This window comes from Conger conger, chromosome 1 (genome assembly GCF_963514075.1).
Source record: "Conger conger chromosome 1, fConCon1.1, whole genome shotgun sequence".
NCBI classification, from domain to species: domain Eukaryota; kingdom Metazoa; phylum Chordata; class Actinopteri; order Anguilliformes; family Congridae; genus Conger; species Conger conger.
The window spans coordinates 80472322-80487283 of NC_083760.1; the positions used below are offsets into that span (position 1 = coordinate 80472322).

A 14962-nucleotide genomic window follows, 5' to 3' on the forward strand; every position below is an offset into this window, starting at 1 on the left:
TATACCCATATACATTATCATTGAACGCGATCTTATGACGACTGAAATGGCTCCCTTTAACCAGGCCGGAAACCTAACAGAAAATACAGATTACCTCAAAACAGGCATTTCACATTCCATAGAATTGTAACAGAAAAAACAGGGTTTCCCTAAAGGAATTACATTCAGCAGAAATTACAGTACCCTTCTTACTTTCACATTAAACAGTTACTCAGAATCTGCTCTATCAGTCTGGATGAGCAGACCGTTTCACTCCAGTGTGTGTGTTAGTGTACCAGCACTGTTGCTGTACAGTTCAGTTTAGTTCAGTGGGTGCTGTTAACGTTTGAGTGTGTGTGGGCGCACAATGCAGCGTTAGCTAGTTCGTTCAGTTCACAGACAGTTCGGTTGCGCACGACGCCTGTGTATTCGTGGATCACAGTGTGTTAAAGTGTGGTGCAGTACCTACCCATACAACAGCCGAGATCGCACGTCAAGGATGTCCGATGGCTGGCAGGGTAAACTTCTTAAGAAACTCGTTGTACTCACGCCGCACGTTTCTCTTCTGCGCAGGGCAGCGAACAGCAAACGGCAACAATGAATAGGCTAGCTCCTTTTCCCTCACCGTTCACATACGGAGTGGGGAAGGGGTGAGCATAACTTTTAGCTAACACTTTACACCTCCCGATATTGACGACGTTCAGGCTTGCTCTTCCAAAACAAAATCTTTGAGAAAAAAGTTAAGGTATCACTCTTAGCGACCTAGACGATCTAAATAACTGCACTAGGCTCACACTTGAATGCTCTTCCAGCCGTCTTCATTTGTGTAGCCTAACTGTGCATCGCCATGTAGCCCCAGCTAATAGCAAAAGTTAACTTTAGTTTAAAGCAGCCCGTCTTCGGCGTTCGCACTATCAAAGAAAACGAAAACACAAACGTAGCCGCGTTACTGATTTCAACCGTGTCACTTTATATGACGACTCGATAATATCTACACATGAAAACTAAAATTTAGCACAGCAGTGGAGCTCAAACACTGTTGCCGTTCCGTCCACATTGCTCATCACTTCACTTGCTTTTGATCAAACATTGACTTGCACTAAAGAACAGTTTTATCAATGAATTGTTTTTTAATCAATACATTGGTGCACGCAATGCTTACCAGGAAAGTCATTATCGCCATCAGCACCATAAACAAAGACTTTGTGTATTCTGCAAGTCTGTGAACTAAAATCACACACAGTTTAAATTGGACTATCATCTGTTCATCACTCACAATTGTTAACCCTGCTTTTTGTCACATACTGTACTTGCAGTAATTCTGCTGTTGCAACACTCCAGACAACTACACATAACAACTTCATTTAACGTATCCAGCACCATTACATTAGAATACTGCATAATGTAGGCCTGTGTTTCATTATTTTGGAAAAGCAGATTGCGCATCAATAGCCGCGCACGCGCGTGCACACAACCGCATAGACTAGACGCGCGTTTTCCGCACCGCCACTCGGAGAAGGGAAAACATCTGAAATGTGCGGCTTCTGCCATTTACAAACTTGAAAGGCAGGTTTGGTTGCCTGTACTGTGGGTTGAGCTAAAAGTTTTTAGCAAAAAAAAAAAAAAATGATATAAAGAGAAGTAAACAGTTAAAAACTCAATCAAATCATTATTTCCCCTTCGCATTTCAAACGACATCAATTCTCTGTTCATTGTATTCTTATTAACATTTTCCATCAAAACAAGAAACACAATTTACACAATTTACAATTTGAATATCCAAAAAAGTTTGTCCCAAGCACATCTCAAATTTACTCTTCTCTACCGACACACTAATGCATAAAAAACACATCTAAGACCAAATTTATTTTTAAAAATAAGACGTTTTGCCTAACACGTTTATTTTGGCTGCGGAGGTTCTCACAAGTGATCTATGGCTTCGCTTTAACAGTTAAGTAAGTAAAAACTGTACCGAATTACGCATGTGTTAACCCGTTAAGATTGACACTATCTACACATATTGTGTTAATTGTTCAATATTCTTGGACTGAACTCCCGATGAAAATGATTTCTTGCTATTAAATTTACTTTTTACAAATGGTGATAATAAGCTTGACTGTTTGGCAACAACGACGGTAAAATAAGAAACGAAATTCAAATTAACCCATATGTACAATCAATGAATAACAAACATTTTGTGTTACTTCCCATTGCTTCTAGAGTCGTGGTCGTTCCCTGCGTAGTATAGGCTTTCAGGTTTTCTTTGCGTTAGCAGGCTTCACATAACGTAGCGACCGCAATCTGTCTGAAGGGGAGGCACCTTGTGTGAATTTTTATTGGATAGGTCAATTATGAGAGATTCTGTGATATTATGAGATCCCAACATTGTCATCGCAACAAAAATCTATCTTTTTGGCCGGCATATACATATGTTTTATATATATATATATAATTCGCCAATAAAACTAAAATGTGAAGAACCCCTCTGGAACTTTTGAGTCATTCATCACATTGATAGGCTGTAGAAACATGAACTCCGACTAAAAGTGTTTTTTTTAACATGCGGATTAAGGCTAATTTGTAAATGTAGTTACCTGAAAAAAATCTCCCCCTGGTACATGTAGTACACCAACACCTTAAGTAGTAGTGCGAGCAGTGTCTCGTGAACTAAACATTTTCCTTTGAACGAATTCCTTTGAATTTAACGCCTTCTTCAAGCCGTCTCGTCTCATGCTCGCGGCTGTGATTCCGAGGCGCCCGGGTTGGTTTATAGTACGCTATAGGTTATAATTTACTAGCCTATAGCCGCACAAAACCATAGGCTACCATATAGCGGGTTCTTAAAACATGACTGTAGAAAGCCTATATTAAAGCTAATTTTTTTCTTGCAATGCCCATTCAAGATGCAGCTCACTTGACCGGCGACAACTTGCGGAGTTCAATTTGTAATTAACATTTTATGTGACCGTGAAATGATTGTTGATGGCAGACAGGGTGGTTTGAATATCTCAGAAACGCAAATAACTACACATTACAACAGTGGTATGCAGAAGAGCATCTCGGAACACACAACACATCGTGACTCTTAAGTGGATACGCTACAGCAGTAGAAGAAGAAAAGTCAAATAAATACCTAATTAAGTGCTTACTTGGATTTTACATTGCACTGTCTAAAGGCATACGTCTATGCTTTTGAAACAAATGTGCCGTTTTTTCGTTTTTGAATTACAAAGGAATTACAGATTATCCGATGATACCTGGACCGGCCAATCTAGTTTACAAGTGAGCCATTTCGGTCACAGCCAATATGTTCTTTTACATGTCCCACACATAAAATAAGCCAAAGCCATGCAGTTTCATGTTTTAAAAATATAGCCTATACATTTTCTGACACATAAAAATGTTAATTACGAATTGAACTCCGCAATTTGTCGCCGATTAAGTGATCGGCATCTTGAATGGGCATTGCAAGAGAAAAATTAGCTCCAATATAGGCTATCTACAGTCATGTGTTAAGAACCGGCTATATGGGAGCCTATGGTTTTGTGCGCCTATAGGCTATTCTGCAGCGCGTAACCTGATCCGTTGCAAAAGACGACGTATGCTGTCCGAATTCACTGTTTATTTAGGCTAGTAAATGATAACCTATAGCGCACTAGAAAGCAACCCGGCTTGAAGAAGGCGTTAAATTAAAAGGAATTCGTTCAAAGGAAAATGTTTAGAGACACTGCTAGCACTAATACTTAAGGTGCTGGTGTACTACATGAACCAGGGGGACATTTTTTTCAGGCAACTACATATACAAATTAGCCTTAATTCGCATGTTAGATAAAACACTTTTTGTCTCAGGGGATTAAGTCAGAGTTCATGTTCCTACAGCCTATCAAAAAAAAAAGTGTTCAGTTTCGGTCGCGGGGTTTCCTCCAGGAATTCCTCCACGTTTCTCTCTGTGTGAGTTTGTTCGTCTTTAGGCTGAAACGGCTTAAACCCACACTGGCGTTGCGTCTTTCTGCCTCCGTCGTCGGCCCCGCTCTGATCCGCAGCCCCGCTCTTTGAAGGGCGCAGCTCCCTCCCAATCACTCGGTTCAACTGTGCCTGTTTAATGAGATTGACCCATCCAACCGAAATCCACCCATGGTGCCTCCCCTTCAGACAGATAGCGGTTGCTTCATGATGTGAAGCCTGCTAACGCAAAGAAACCCTGAAAGCCTATACTACGCAGGGAACGACCACGACACTAGAAGCAATGGGATGTAAGTAACGCACGAAATGTTTGTTATTCATTGATTGTACACATGGGTTAATTTGAATTTCGTTTCTTATTTTACAGTCGGTGTTGATAAACAGTCAAGCTTATTATCACCATTTGTAAAAAGTAAATTTAATAGCAATAAATCATTTTCATCGGGAGTTCAGTCCAAGAATATTGAACAATTAACACAATATGTGGAGATAGTGTCAACCTTAACGGGTTATCACATGCGTAATTCGGTACAGTTTTTACTTACTTAATTGCGAAAGCGAAATCTGGTCATAGATCACTTAGGCAAAACGTCTTATTTTTAAAAATAAATGTGGTATTAGATGTGTTTTTATGCATTAGTGTGTCGGTAGAGAAGAGTAAATTTGACAAACTTTTTTTGGATGTTCAAATTGTGTAAATTGTGTTTGTGTGTCTTGTTTTGATGGCAAATGTAAATAAGATTACAATGAACAGAGAATTAATGCCGTTTTAAATGCGAAGAGAAAATATTGATTTGATTGAGTTTTTAACTGTTTACTGCTCTTTATAGCATTTTTTTTTTTGGTAAAAACTTTCACCTGAAACCACAGTACAGGCAACCAAACCTGCCTTTCAAGTTTGTAAATGGCAGAAGCCGCACATTTCAGATGTTTTCCCTTCTCCGAGTGGCGGTGCGGAAAACGCGCGTCTAGTCTATGCGGGTGTGTGCACGCGCGTGCGCGGCTATTGATGCGCAATTTGCTTTTCCAAAATAATGAAACACAGGCCTACATTATGCAGTATTCTAATGTAATGGTGCTGGATACGTTAAATGAAGTTGTTATGTGTAGTTGTCTGGAGTGTTGCAACAGCAGAATTACTGCAAGTACAGTATGTGACAAAAAGCAGGGTTAACAATTGTGAGTCCACAGATGATAGTCCAATTTAAACTGTGTGTGATTTTAGTCCACAGACTTGCAGAATACATGAAGTCTTTGTTTATGGTGCTGATGGCGATAATGACTTTTCTGGTAAGCATTGCATGCACCAATGTATTGATTAAAAAACAATTCATTGATAAAACTATTCTTTAGTGCAAATCAATGTTTGATCAAAAGCAAGTGAGACAGCAGGCAATTAAGAAAACTGACAACAAAATAATTGGATTTCAAGAAGCAAAAAAGGTCTAAATTCCAGAGAGCGATGACCAGATAGACAGGAAAATAAACACAGCTATACCTGGGTGGAGTAAGATTATCTACAGCTCAGAATGTATACAGCCCCAACTGGTTTCATGGACGGTAAATGTTTTTATTTATATCCAAAGTGCTGATTAGTGAAACTGGTCCTGCCACTTCTATCATACTTTCAAATCTCATATTTTACATCAAGGTTTCCATGTGAAATCAGATTTCTTTTCACATGGCTCAAAATGGCTTCTGTAGTGTAGTGGTTAAGGTAAATGGCTGGGACACTCAAGGTTGGTGGTTCTAATCCCGGTGTAGCCACAATACAATCCGCAAGGCCTTCAACCCTGCATTGCTCCAGGGGAGGATTGTCTCCTGCTCAGTCTAATCAACTGTACATCGCTCTGGATAAGAGCGTCTGCCAAATGCCAAAATGTAATGTAATGGCTTAACAAAATATCCGAAAGTGTTAGGTATGGCACTGAGGACCCAGACGCAGACCACGGGATAATCCAAAAACGTAGTGTTTATTCCGAGTTCAAGCCGAGAGATCTAAGACAACACCAAAAACAGTAAGCAAAAGAATCATCGGAAAAGCAAGCAAAGGGTCAAAATCCAAGTAGTCAAAGGTCTAAACTACAAAAGGGCTAAGGCAGGAAACAAAGTCACAAAACAAAGCAAATGGTCAAAACCAAGAGTGCAAACAAAACCAGAGGGCAAGGCAAAACTCGAAAATCAAAACCAAAGGGGTGTCTTTAAGAATCTCAAAAATAGGCATACAAAAAACTCAGCACAATCAGTGATCAACGTTCTGGCAATGGGTGAAACGGAGACTGAGGATTAAATACATGAGGGAAGGTAACAATCTAGGCGGGGCTGGGGAGAAGGTGGGCTGAACAGATAGATAACAGTTGGGGAAACATAATAGGGAAATAACAGCATAACAGGAGGGAGACGAAAATGCGGACTGGATGCACATAAACAAACATGTAAAACATACGGCTCCGGATTAAGGAGTAGACATTTGCATAGATTGAAGACGTCCTGATAGTCAGAGATATGTGCAAACACTTCACTGAAACTAAGCGAGTAATCAGGGATAGCATAGCGAGGCGGAGTTATAGAACAGTGCAGAAATACTAAGAGATTGCGTTAGTGAATTAGTTACATGAATAATTCTCCCCAATACAAGTGACTGTTAGTTAGTTAGTTAGTTAGTTAGTTAGACAGACAGTAAGTGTATTACTTGGATTAGTACTATGCAATATCTAGATTAGTTGTAGTTAGTAAGAATAGTGCTTTACAACATTTAACTACCAAGAGAAGCAGGAAGTAAGAACTGCGAGATTGGAAGGAATGTTGGAATCCCGAAAACTACCGTAAACACCCAAATTGTGGGACACACAGACAGGGGAGTGACTCGGCTGGTAAACATTCAGACGCAGATATAACAGGGGAACACGAATGAGAAACTGAAATGGGATATAATAACCAAGGATGTATGAAAATTAATAAATAACAAGAATAATTAATACAAACAGGACAGATACAGAAACATTACAGAAAGATGTGGTAGCCTGCTTAGTCTAACCAACTGTACATCGCTCTGGATAAGAGCGTCTGCCAAATGCCAAAATGTAATATAATGGCATAACAAAATATCCGAAAGATGTGGGAGCCCGACAAGTTCCCGAGTGGAAAAACTCACCCGTTGTCAATGCCTGAAGAGTTAACTCACGTAGCCTAACTCTTGAAAAAATATTTTATTATTTTCACGACATCGTTTGGGAAGATCCTAACCTAAAGAATCCCACAACCTAGCAATGCTGCTGACAGGAGACAGACTCAAAGTTAAGGACAACTATTGACTGAATCCTGACCCAACATTTTAGATGTTAGAAGATGTTTCTGGACCCCAGCATATGTTCTCGTCATTACATTAGGTACATGCATTGTAATCACTTCAAAGAGCTCCAGAGAAGAGTGATGTAAACTGGTATAACAGTGGATTATATAACATTGGATTTTCTTGTTTCTCCATAATTTAATTTTCACCCATCCCTATATGATGATAATAGGGCATCATTTGGATGAAGAAAGACATACAATCAAAAAGATTTTTCCCTGTTCCTGCCTCACATCACAACGACACAAAATCTGATGACCTGCACATCCCTCTCACCCCTCTCACCACTCTCACGACCAAGCCTGTGGCTGATATTGGTATGGCCCCACATGAGGTGCACCAGATCCTAGAGTTGCTCCACTGGCCTGGTCCAGACAAACAAATTGAAGATTTCCTCCAAAGCACCACTCCATCCAACACATATTTCTACATTCCCGGGCTGGGGAAGAGCTACAAGGTAGGGGAGGAACTACGTGTCACTGTGTTGGCCAGGGATTTCCACGAGAAGCCCAAGCAATATGGAGGTGACTACTTCCAGGCTAAACTTTTCTCATCCAAACTGAAGGTAATCTTGATTCCATCCCTTGTTCAGGTCACGTGTCCTCTTTTTTTCCAGTCTGTACCTTTATTCTCGCAAAAAAACGTTATATACAGTATGTATGGCAGGCAAACACCTTCACTGAAGTACATTTTTTTGTCATGTCCATTCCCTGTGCCCATTGTTTTTCCCTTTTCTCTGTGCTTCTCTCTGTGTTTCTCTCTGTCTTTTTCAGTGTAAGCCCCTAGCGTTTTGCCTATTGTTACCCTATGTGCTCTCCGTAGTCTGTAATATCGTGTCTCTGCCTCCCACCCGTTATATGTATTTCCTTCCTGTCATTCTGCTATGTCTCTCACCTGTTGCTTGTTGTCTGTTAATCAATGTTGTATTTAAGCCTGTCCTTTTCGGTTCTAGTTGGTAGTTCATCTTTTCCAATTTCAGAGTATGCTATTGTTTATCGCCTTCCCCCCAGTTCTAGCCTATATTGTTCTGACCTGTTTTTCCCAGCCTGTTTGTCTGTGCATTCTTTTTTGATTTTCTATTTTTTTGATTCTCTGCCTGGTTTTGGTTTCGGTTTCGTATTTGTACCTTCGCTTGTTTGGTTACCGGTTTTTGAACTTTTTTCGATCTGATTGCCCTCTATGTACCTGTCTGCCTGGTTTTTGGATTACGTAGTTGGTCTGCCCCTAGTTAATAAGCCTGCTTTTTTCATGTTATCCCTGAGTCTACTCTTGGTTCCTTGGTTCCTGGTTCTGGTTCATGACCATTTTTATTGCATGGTGTGTTCTAAAGACCATTTTCTGCTCTTTTTATTTTTTGGTCCAGGCTAGTGTGTTTGGGGAGGTGACAGATCTGGAGAATGGGTCCTACTCAGTGCGCTTTCTCCTGCCCTGGTCTGGGGAGGCTCGGGTAGCTGTACGCCTGATCCACTCTAGCGAGGCTGTGCAGGTCCTGAAACAACTCCGGAAGTATCAGTCGGACCGCGTCTACTTCAAGGGCCTGTTCGTGGGAACAGGTCTCAATGGGAAAAAGCTTAAAGAGACGATGGAGTGCAATTCAAAGTGGGATGGGGCTGGTCTGGAACGTATGCAGAAGAGTAACTGCTGTGAGTATCCAGACCCAAAAACAGGAGAGGTGTGGCTGTGCAAGAGGCCCAAATATCTGCCCTGTGATGCCCTGGTCTACCATGTGATGGGGGGCTACAGGGCGAAGCTTGGGACTCTGCAAAAAAAGCTTGTGGACAAGTAAGAAAAAGTGGGGGCTTGAGGGTGGGGTTATCTTATAAAATAGTTCAAATAAGGAGGAATTTTGCTGATTAACTGTGAATATTGTACATATTGTCTATTATTGTGAATATTTGTAGATATTTCATTATTGTGCACTTGCCCTTCCACAGGAAATATACCAATCAATGGATTAAAGGGAAGAACAACACAATTATAATTAATCCCTCCAATACAACTGTTGGTATGTATGCATTGTGATAGATTCATCTTTTTATATTGCATTGCTATTGCTGTACTAACACGTATAGCTAGAGTAGCTTGCTTCAGAATTTAAGGTTTATTCTTCCCTGGGTCTGTTTCAGGTGCAACAGAGAGATGCAGACCTGGGCTGCAAATCCCAGTCCCAGCTGGGTTCTACATGAGGGACGTGTGGACCTCTCTGGTCTGCACCACCGGCCATTTTAATGCTCCCAAAATTACCCAGTGCCTCAAGGACAGAGAGCTCTTCATGATGGGAGACTCCACCATGAGGCAGTGGTACCATTATCTGGGAAGTTCTGTGCCCAGTAAGACATCTTCCTTCCTGCTACTTTCTAGGATAGGAATGGTTAACATTGATTATTCTTGATTAATATTTTTAAATTGTCATTGAAGCACACAGACACACATCATGAATTCATATAAATCTTATGTGAAATGGGCTGGTGTGGGTGCTCTCTTTTAGGTAAATTTTTGCATACACGCTCATAACCATAGTCTACTCAATCCATGTTTGTAGATCAGTTTGTTGTGATGAGTGGTGGTACCAGAACAATTTGTATGATGAAAAGAGAAAATATTGTATGTAGAATTCATATCATATCATACCACTATCAGCAAAACATCTCCAAAATGTCAATGACCCACCACCATATTTGACAGTAGGTATGAGGTGCTTCTCCTTGTATACAGGGTGGCCTGTAGCGTAGTGGTTAAGGTACATGACTGGGACCTGCAAGGTTGGTGGTTTTATTGTAACTTTGGCTGATTAAACAGATGGAGGTCGATAGCCAGCAAACAGAATGGGCAGGGATGAGGTTCATTGTTAAGTGTCAATACACCAGCAAACAGATATATCCGGGATGATCACAAATAAAGTTGAGGTCATAGGCAAAGGGTCGGTAACTATCGGGCAGACAAAACAAAAACAGAATCCAAAAACAAAAGTCAAAAAGCCAAAACGGGTCGATTAATTGCGGTTCAAAACGAAACAGACGGGTAAAGCAAAATGCAGAAGTTGGTGACAAAACTGGACGTAACAGAAATCAATCAGATATAAACACTGGCGACTATGGTATTAACGCATAACAATCTTAAAGCCACACAAACTTCTTACAGATATCATGACCTAAAATGAAACGGCAGAAGCAATTTTTTAATGGAACACAGCCACACTTCCTATTTTTCTTATCAAGGGTGCCAATGATTTTGAAGCTGACTTTATATTTATACACACAATAAAATGGCATATATTTATGAAAATAGCCTAAATTGTTCAGCTTCAGTCACTTGGAGGGACCAAGATCCGCCAAAGGAGGCAACACCACAGATGGTGTTCACACAGCACGCCATCTATATGAATGCAGTTACTAAATTCATGAAATGAACCATGCCACACTACCTCAAAATCACAAGAACGCAATCATAATTAGTCAATAAAAGGGCACCAGGTGTGAGCAATCTTCCCTTATAGTCTTCCAGTCAACACCAAATACCATAGCATGCATACACGATCCATACAAATATTTTCAGACTGCTTTTAAGTCACTTCTATCTTTAGAGCAGTTGTGGAGACATTTTTCTTAAAAAACATTTTTCTAAAATGTGGTTGGGTAGACTTACAGGGCAGGTCATCTAAGTTACCAGTGTTTCAAACAATACTAGCTTTACTGGTTGTTACTTTACTATTAAAGATATGTGCAAATTCCTCATACTTTGAGGCAGAAGCTTGGCTGAGGATGTCAGCGATTGGCCTGGGATTTGACTATTTGTAAACAGTACAGTAGAGTTGGATCTCTGCAATGATCTTTGAAAAGTGGGCTCTTTCAGTGCGTACATGATTATTAAAGTTGTAATGCATTCCTTGAGAACCTCTGAATCTGATTGTTCTCCAGTTCCCTTCTACATAATCGCTTCAGCTCATAGATCATGTTTTTTTACCCATGGTGTCACTTTATCACAGTGTCTTTTTAAACTTTGGTCAACATGTTACTTGAATTGCTATTAAAGGCACCAACCATTTCCTTGTTCAAGCAGTACATACTGTAGATCAGGCATGTAGCAGAACATCTAGGTACACACAGTAATGGTCAGAAACATTGTCAATGCATAATCCTTGTGAAGTCAACTATATTTTCATTGCTGATGGGCGGGCTTCAGTGACATGTTGAACTCATTCTAAGCTGCCTAATATATTCATAAATTCCTTAGCCTTGGAGTCAGCACTATTATTAATGTGAATATTCATGTTCCCCTTTTAAAATGATCATCCTATACAAGCATCAATCTCACTGTAACAAGTCATAAGTAGTAATCAAGTCTAATCTACTGACATTTCCTTTCTCCCCAGGCATGAAATACATCAACCTTCACTCCGCTGAACAGGCAGGTCCTCTCTTGGCGGTGGATGTGGAAAATAACATAGTCTTGCATTGGAGGGCTCATGGCACACCACTGCGCTCTAAAGCGGCCCCATTTGTTGACTTGCACTACATCAGCAATGAGATTGACAGTATAGCAGGCGGGTCCCGCAAGGTCATCATCTTCGATATTTGGGCGCACTTCACAACTCACCCGCTTGAGTATTACATCCGTCGAGTGGCAAGGATTCGGCAAGCTGTTATTGCACTGCTGAAGCGGGCACCAGACACGATTGTCGCCATCAAGTCTGCTAACACTGGCTCAAAGGTATTGAGTGAAAATGATTGTATGTTTGGTCAACTGTAGTGCTGGTTGTTGAGGTGAAAAGAGATGGGGTGGAAAACTTTATAGACCATTGGTCTCAATCAAGATAAATTAATGAAAACAGGTTGAGGCCAATGCTTTAAGAGGTGTTAAGCAAATGGCATGGCCTACTGGGTCAAGAGATCTAAATGTAATTGAGCAATCATATTCTATTCTGGACTTTTTTCTGACATATTTGTGTCATAGCAGTTCATTTAATTTTTTTCTGGTAGTGGTGTTATATTATGCTGCAGAATTCCACATGCTGGTGCGTGCCATTACGTAAACTAGTCATTCTATCAAAATGTGTTTGCCAAACAAAGCAGCTCCATCATGCCTCAACCAACCCAACAAAATAGGAGGGTCAAAATCAGAATGAAAAATGTACCTTACCAAAGGCTCTTTAAAAAGACTCAAGGCCTCCCTCACAAAGACATAGGAATGTGCCCTGTTTCAGAATGAGTCTTTTTGAATGTTCCCAAGTAAAGTACATTATTCACTAAATTTGCATTTCCATTTTCTTGTTCACTACCTATGGTAGCTTTGTTGTCCCTCCCCTGTATAGTCATTTTCTGTTCATTACACTATGTTTAAAATGTGAATTGGTGACGTTGTGAGTAGTATTTGATGAATATCTCTCTTTTCTTTTGGCAGAATGTCTATGGCAGTGACTGGCTTTCCATACAGTTGGACATAATATTGAGAAGCGCCTTCCAGGGGATTAATGTAGCATTCATAGACGTCTGGCAAATGACATCCTGCCACTACAGTAAAGAAAGTATCCATCCCAACCCAACTGTCATTGGGAATGAGATCAACCTTTTGTTGTCATTCATCTGTCCTGTCTGAATGCCCATTCCCCGTGGTTCCGTTTTGTTATTAAAATATCTTGGTACGTACTGGTGTTCATGATGACATCTATCTTAACAGATGCTCCAGGACCTTTGGAATTTTTCATATTTACAAAAAAATAAAGGCCACCCATTTGTAAACAAGAATGAACCAATGCTTTAGCCTCCTGGTGTGTAGTGAAGTCCAATGTTCCATAGCATACAACTCACAATGATGGATAAGATGTCTTGCATTTGTATCAAACTTTGGTGTTATACAGTATCTAATGTTTAAAGTGCAGATGCTGATGCTTGCTGTTACTGTCATGGTTTTCAATCGATGAGATTTCCAGACTTTTTGTAGAATTTCTTTAAGAATTTCAATAAAGAGGACGAGGCAGAATCTTCAGAATATAAGACTTTATTCTCTAACAGTGATCATAAAGCCGTGGTGTCTGTTGCAGTATCCTACCCTACTAACCTTTTCATTGCAGTTATCTACCGTCCTCCAGGGCCCCTGGGAAACTTCCTTGATGAGCTAGACACCCTTCTCAGCTCCTTCCCTGAGGATGGCACCCCACTGATTCTCCTTGGAGACTTCAACATCCACCTAGAAGCCTCCCAGTCTGCTGCCTTCCTACCACTAATCCACTCCTTCGGCCTCTCCCTGCAACACTCTCCTCCAACCCACAAGGCGGGCAATGTCCTAGACCTTGTCTTTGTGAGGAACTGCTCATGCTCCGATTTCACGGTTACCCCTCTGCATACATCTGATCACCACTTCATCTCATTCTCCCTCCCTCTTCCTCCCCATCCTCCTCCCCCTCCTCCCACCCACACTTCCTCAGCCCGCCGTAACCTCCGCTCCCTCTCACCCTCTTCCTTTGCCAGCACCGTCACCGCCTCACTCCCCCCTCTCGAATCCTTCTCCAAACTCCCCGCTGACTCTGCATCTGCCACCCTCCTTTCATCTCTCTCCTCCGCCTTTGACTCTCTCTGTCCCCCTGTCTCAAAGCCACCTCACACATCCCCTCCCAGTCCTTATATATCTGACACCCTCCGTACACCCTCCGGTCCAAGCGATGGTTCTGTCCCGCCTGGACTACTGCAATTCCCTCTTGGCTGGCCTCCCAGCTTCCGCCATCAGACCCCTCCAACTCATCCAGAATGCAGCAGCTCGTCTGGTCTTCAACCTTCCCAAATACTCACACGTCACCCCCCTGCTTACTTCCCTCCACTGGCTGCCTGTCATGGCTCGCATCAAATTCAAAACATTGGTGCTAGCCTTCCAAGCTGTTAAAGGGTCTTCCCCAGCTTATCTGCAAAAAATCATCAGACCCTACACCCCTGCCAGACCGCTTCGTTCAGCCTCCACAGGCCGCTTGGCACCTCCCCCTCTCAGAACCTCCACCTCACGCTCACGACTACTGTCTGTTCTGGCTCCACGGTGGTGGAACGAACTCCCCGTTGAGGTCAGAACTATAGAATCTCTCCCCACCTTCAAGCGCAAGCTGAAGACACACCTTTTCAAGCAGCACCTCTCCCCATCCCTCCCTACCTCCCTGTGAACCTTAATTGTTGTCTCTGTGACTTGCTTTGTGTATCGGTATTTTTAGTTGGCCAGGTAAGCAGTGTTTGGATAGTTAACTTTGGTCACTTTTGCTCTGTTTGTTTGTTTGTTTGTTTGTTCAAAAAATAAAAAAATAAAAAAATGGCCCTTGTTATGCATTAGTGTGTCGGTAGAGAAGAGTAAATTTGAGATGTCCAAACATTCATTTTCTAAAAATGTTATTCATGGATTGTTTTGTGTGTCGTTAAATGAAAGTAACATATTCAGTAATAGGCAGCGATAAACACCTGATCGATGCTGTCTTGTCTTGATGTGCTTGGGACAAACTTTTTTTGGATGTTCTAATTGTGTAAATTGTGTTTGTGTTTCTTGTTTTGATGGAAAATGTGAATAAAAATACATTGAACAGAGAATTGATGCCGTTTTAAATACGACGGGAAAATATTGATTTGATTGAGTTTTTAACTGTTACTGCTTCTTTTTGCTAAAAACTTTCAGCTCAACCCACAGTACAGGCAACCA

General features: G+C 41.2%; 1 protein-coding gene across 4 annotated transcripts; it reads left to right on the forward strand.

Moving 5' to 3' along the window:
• The first annotated feature begins 367 nt into the window (after nt 1-367).
• On the forward strand, nt 368-13317 carry LOC133141442 (NXPE family member 3-like). Of its 4 annotated transcripts, XM_061262014.1 has the most exons (8): nt 4154-4232; nt 5168-5232; nt 7467-7859; nt 8658-9076; nt 9229-9299; nt 9421-9624; nt 11667-12004; nt 12695-13317. In XM_061262014.1, exons 1-8 carry the CDS (start codon nt 4226-4228, stop codon nt 12887-12889), a joined length of 1692 nt encoding a protein of 563 aa, XP_061117998.1. In that variant the 5' UTR covers nt 4154-4225; the 3' UTR covers nt 12890-13317. The 4 variants fall into 4 exon arrangements, with proteins under 4 accessions (XP_061118000.1, XP_061118008.1, XP_061117998.1 ...); XM_061262016.1 differs by lacking the exons at nt 4154-4232; nt 5168-5232 and adding an exon at nt 368-497; XM_061262024.1 differs by lacking the exons at nt 4154-4232; nt 5168-5232 and adding an exon at nt 536-629 and having other exon boundaries at nt 12695-13316.
• Nucleotides 13318-14962: the final 1645 nt, after the last annotated feature.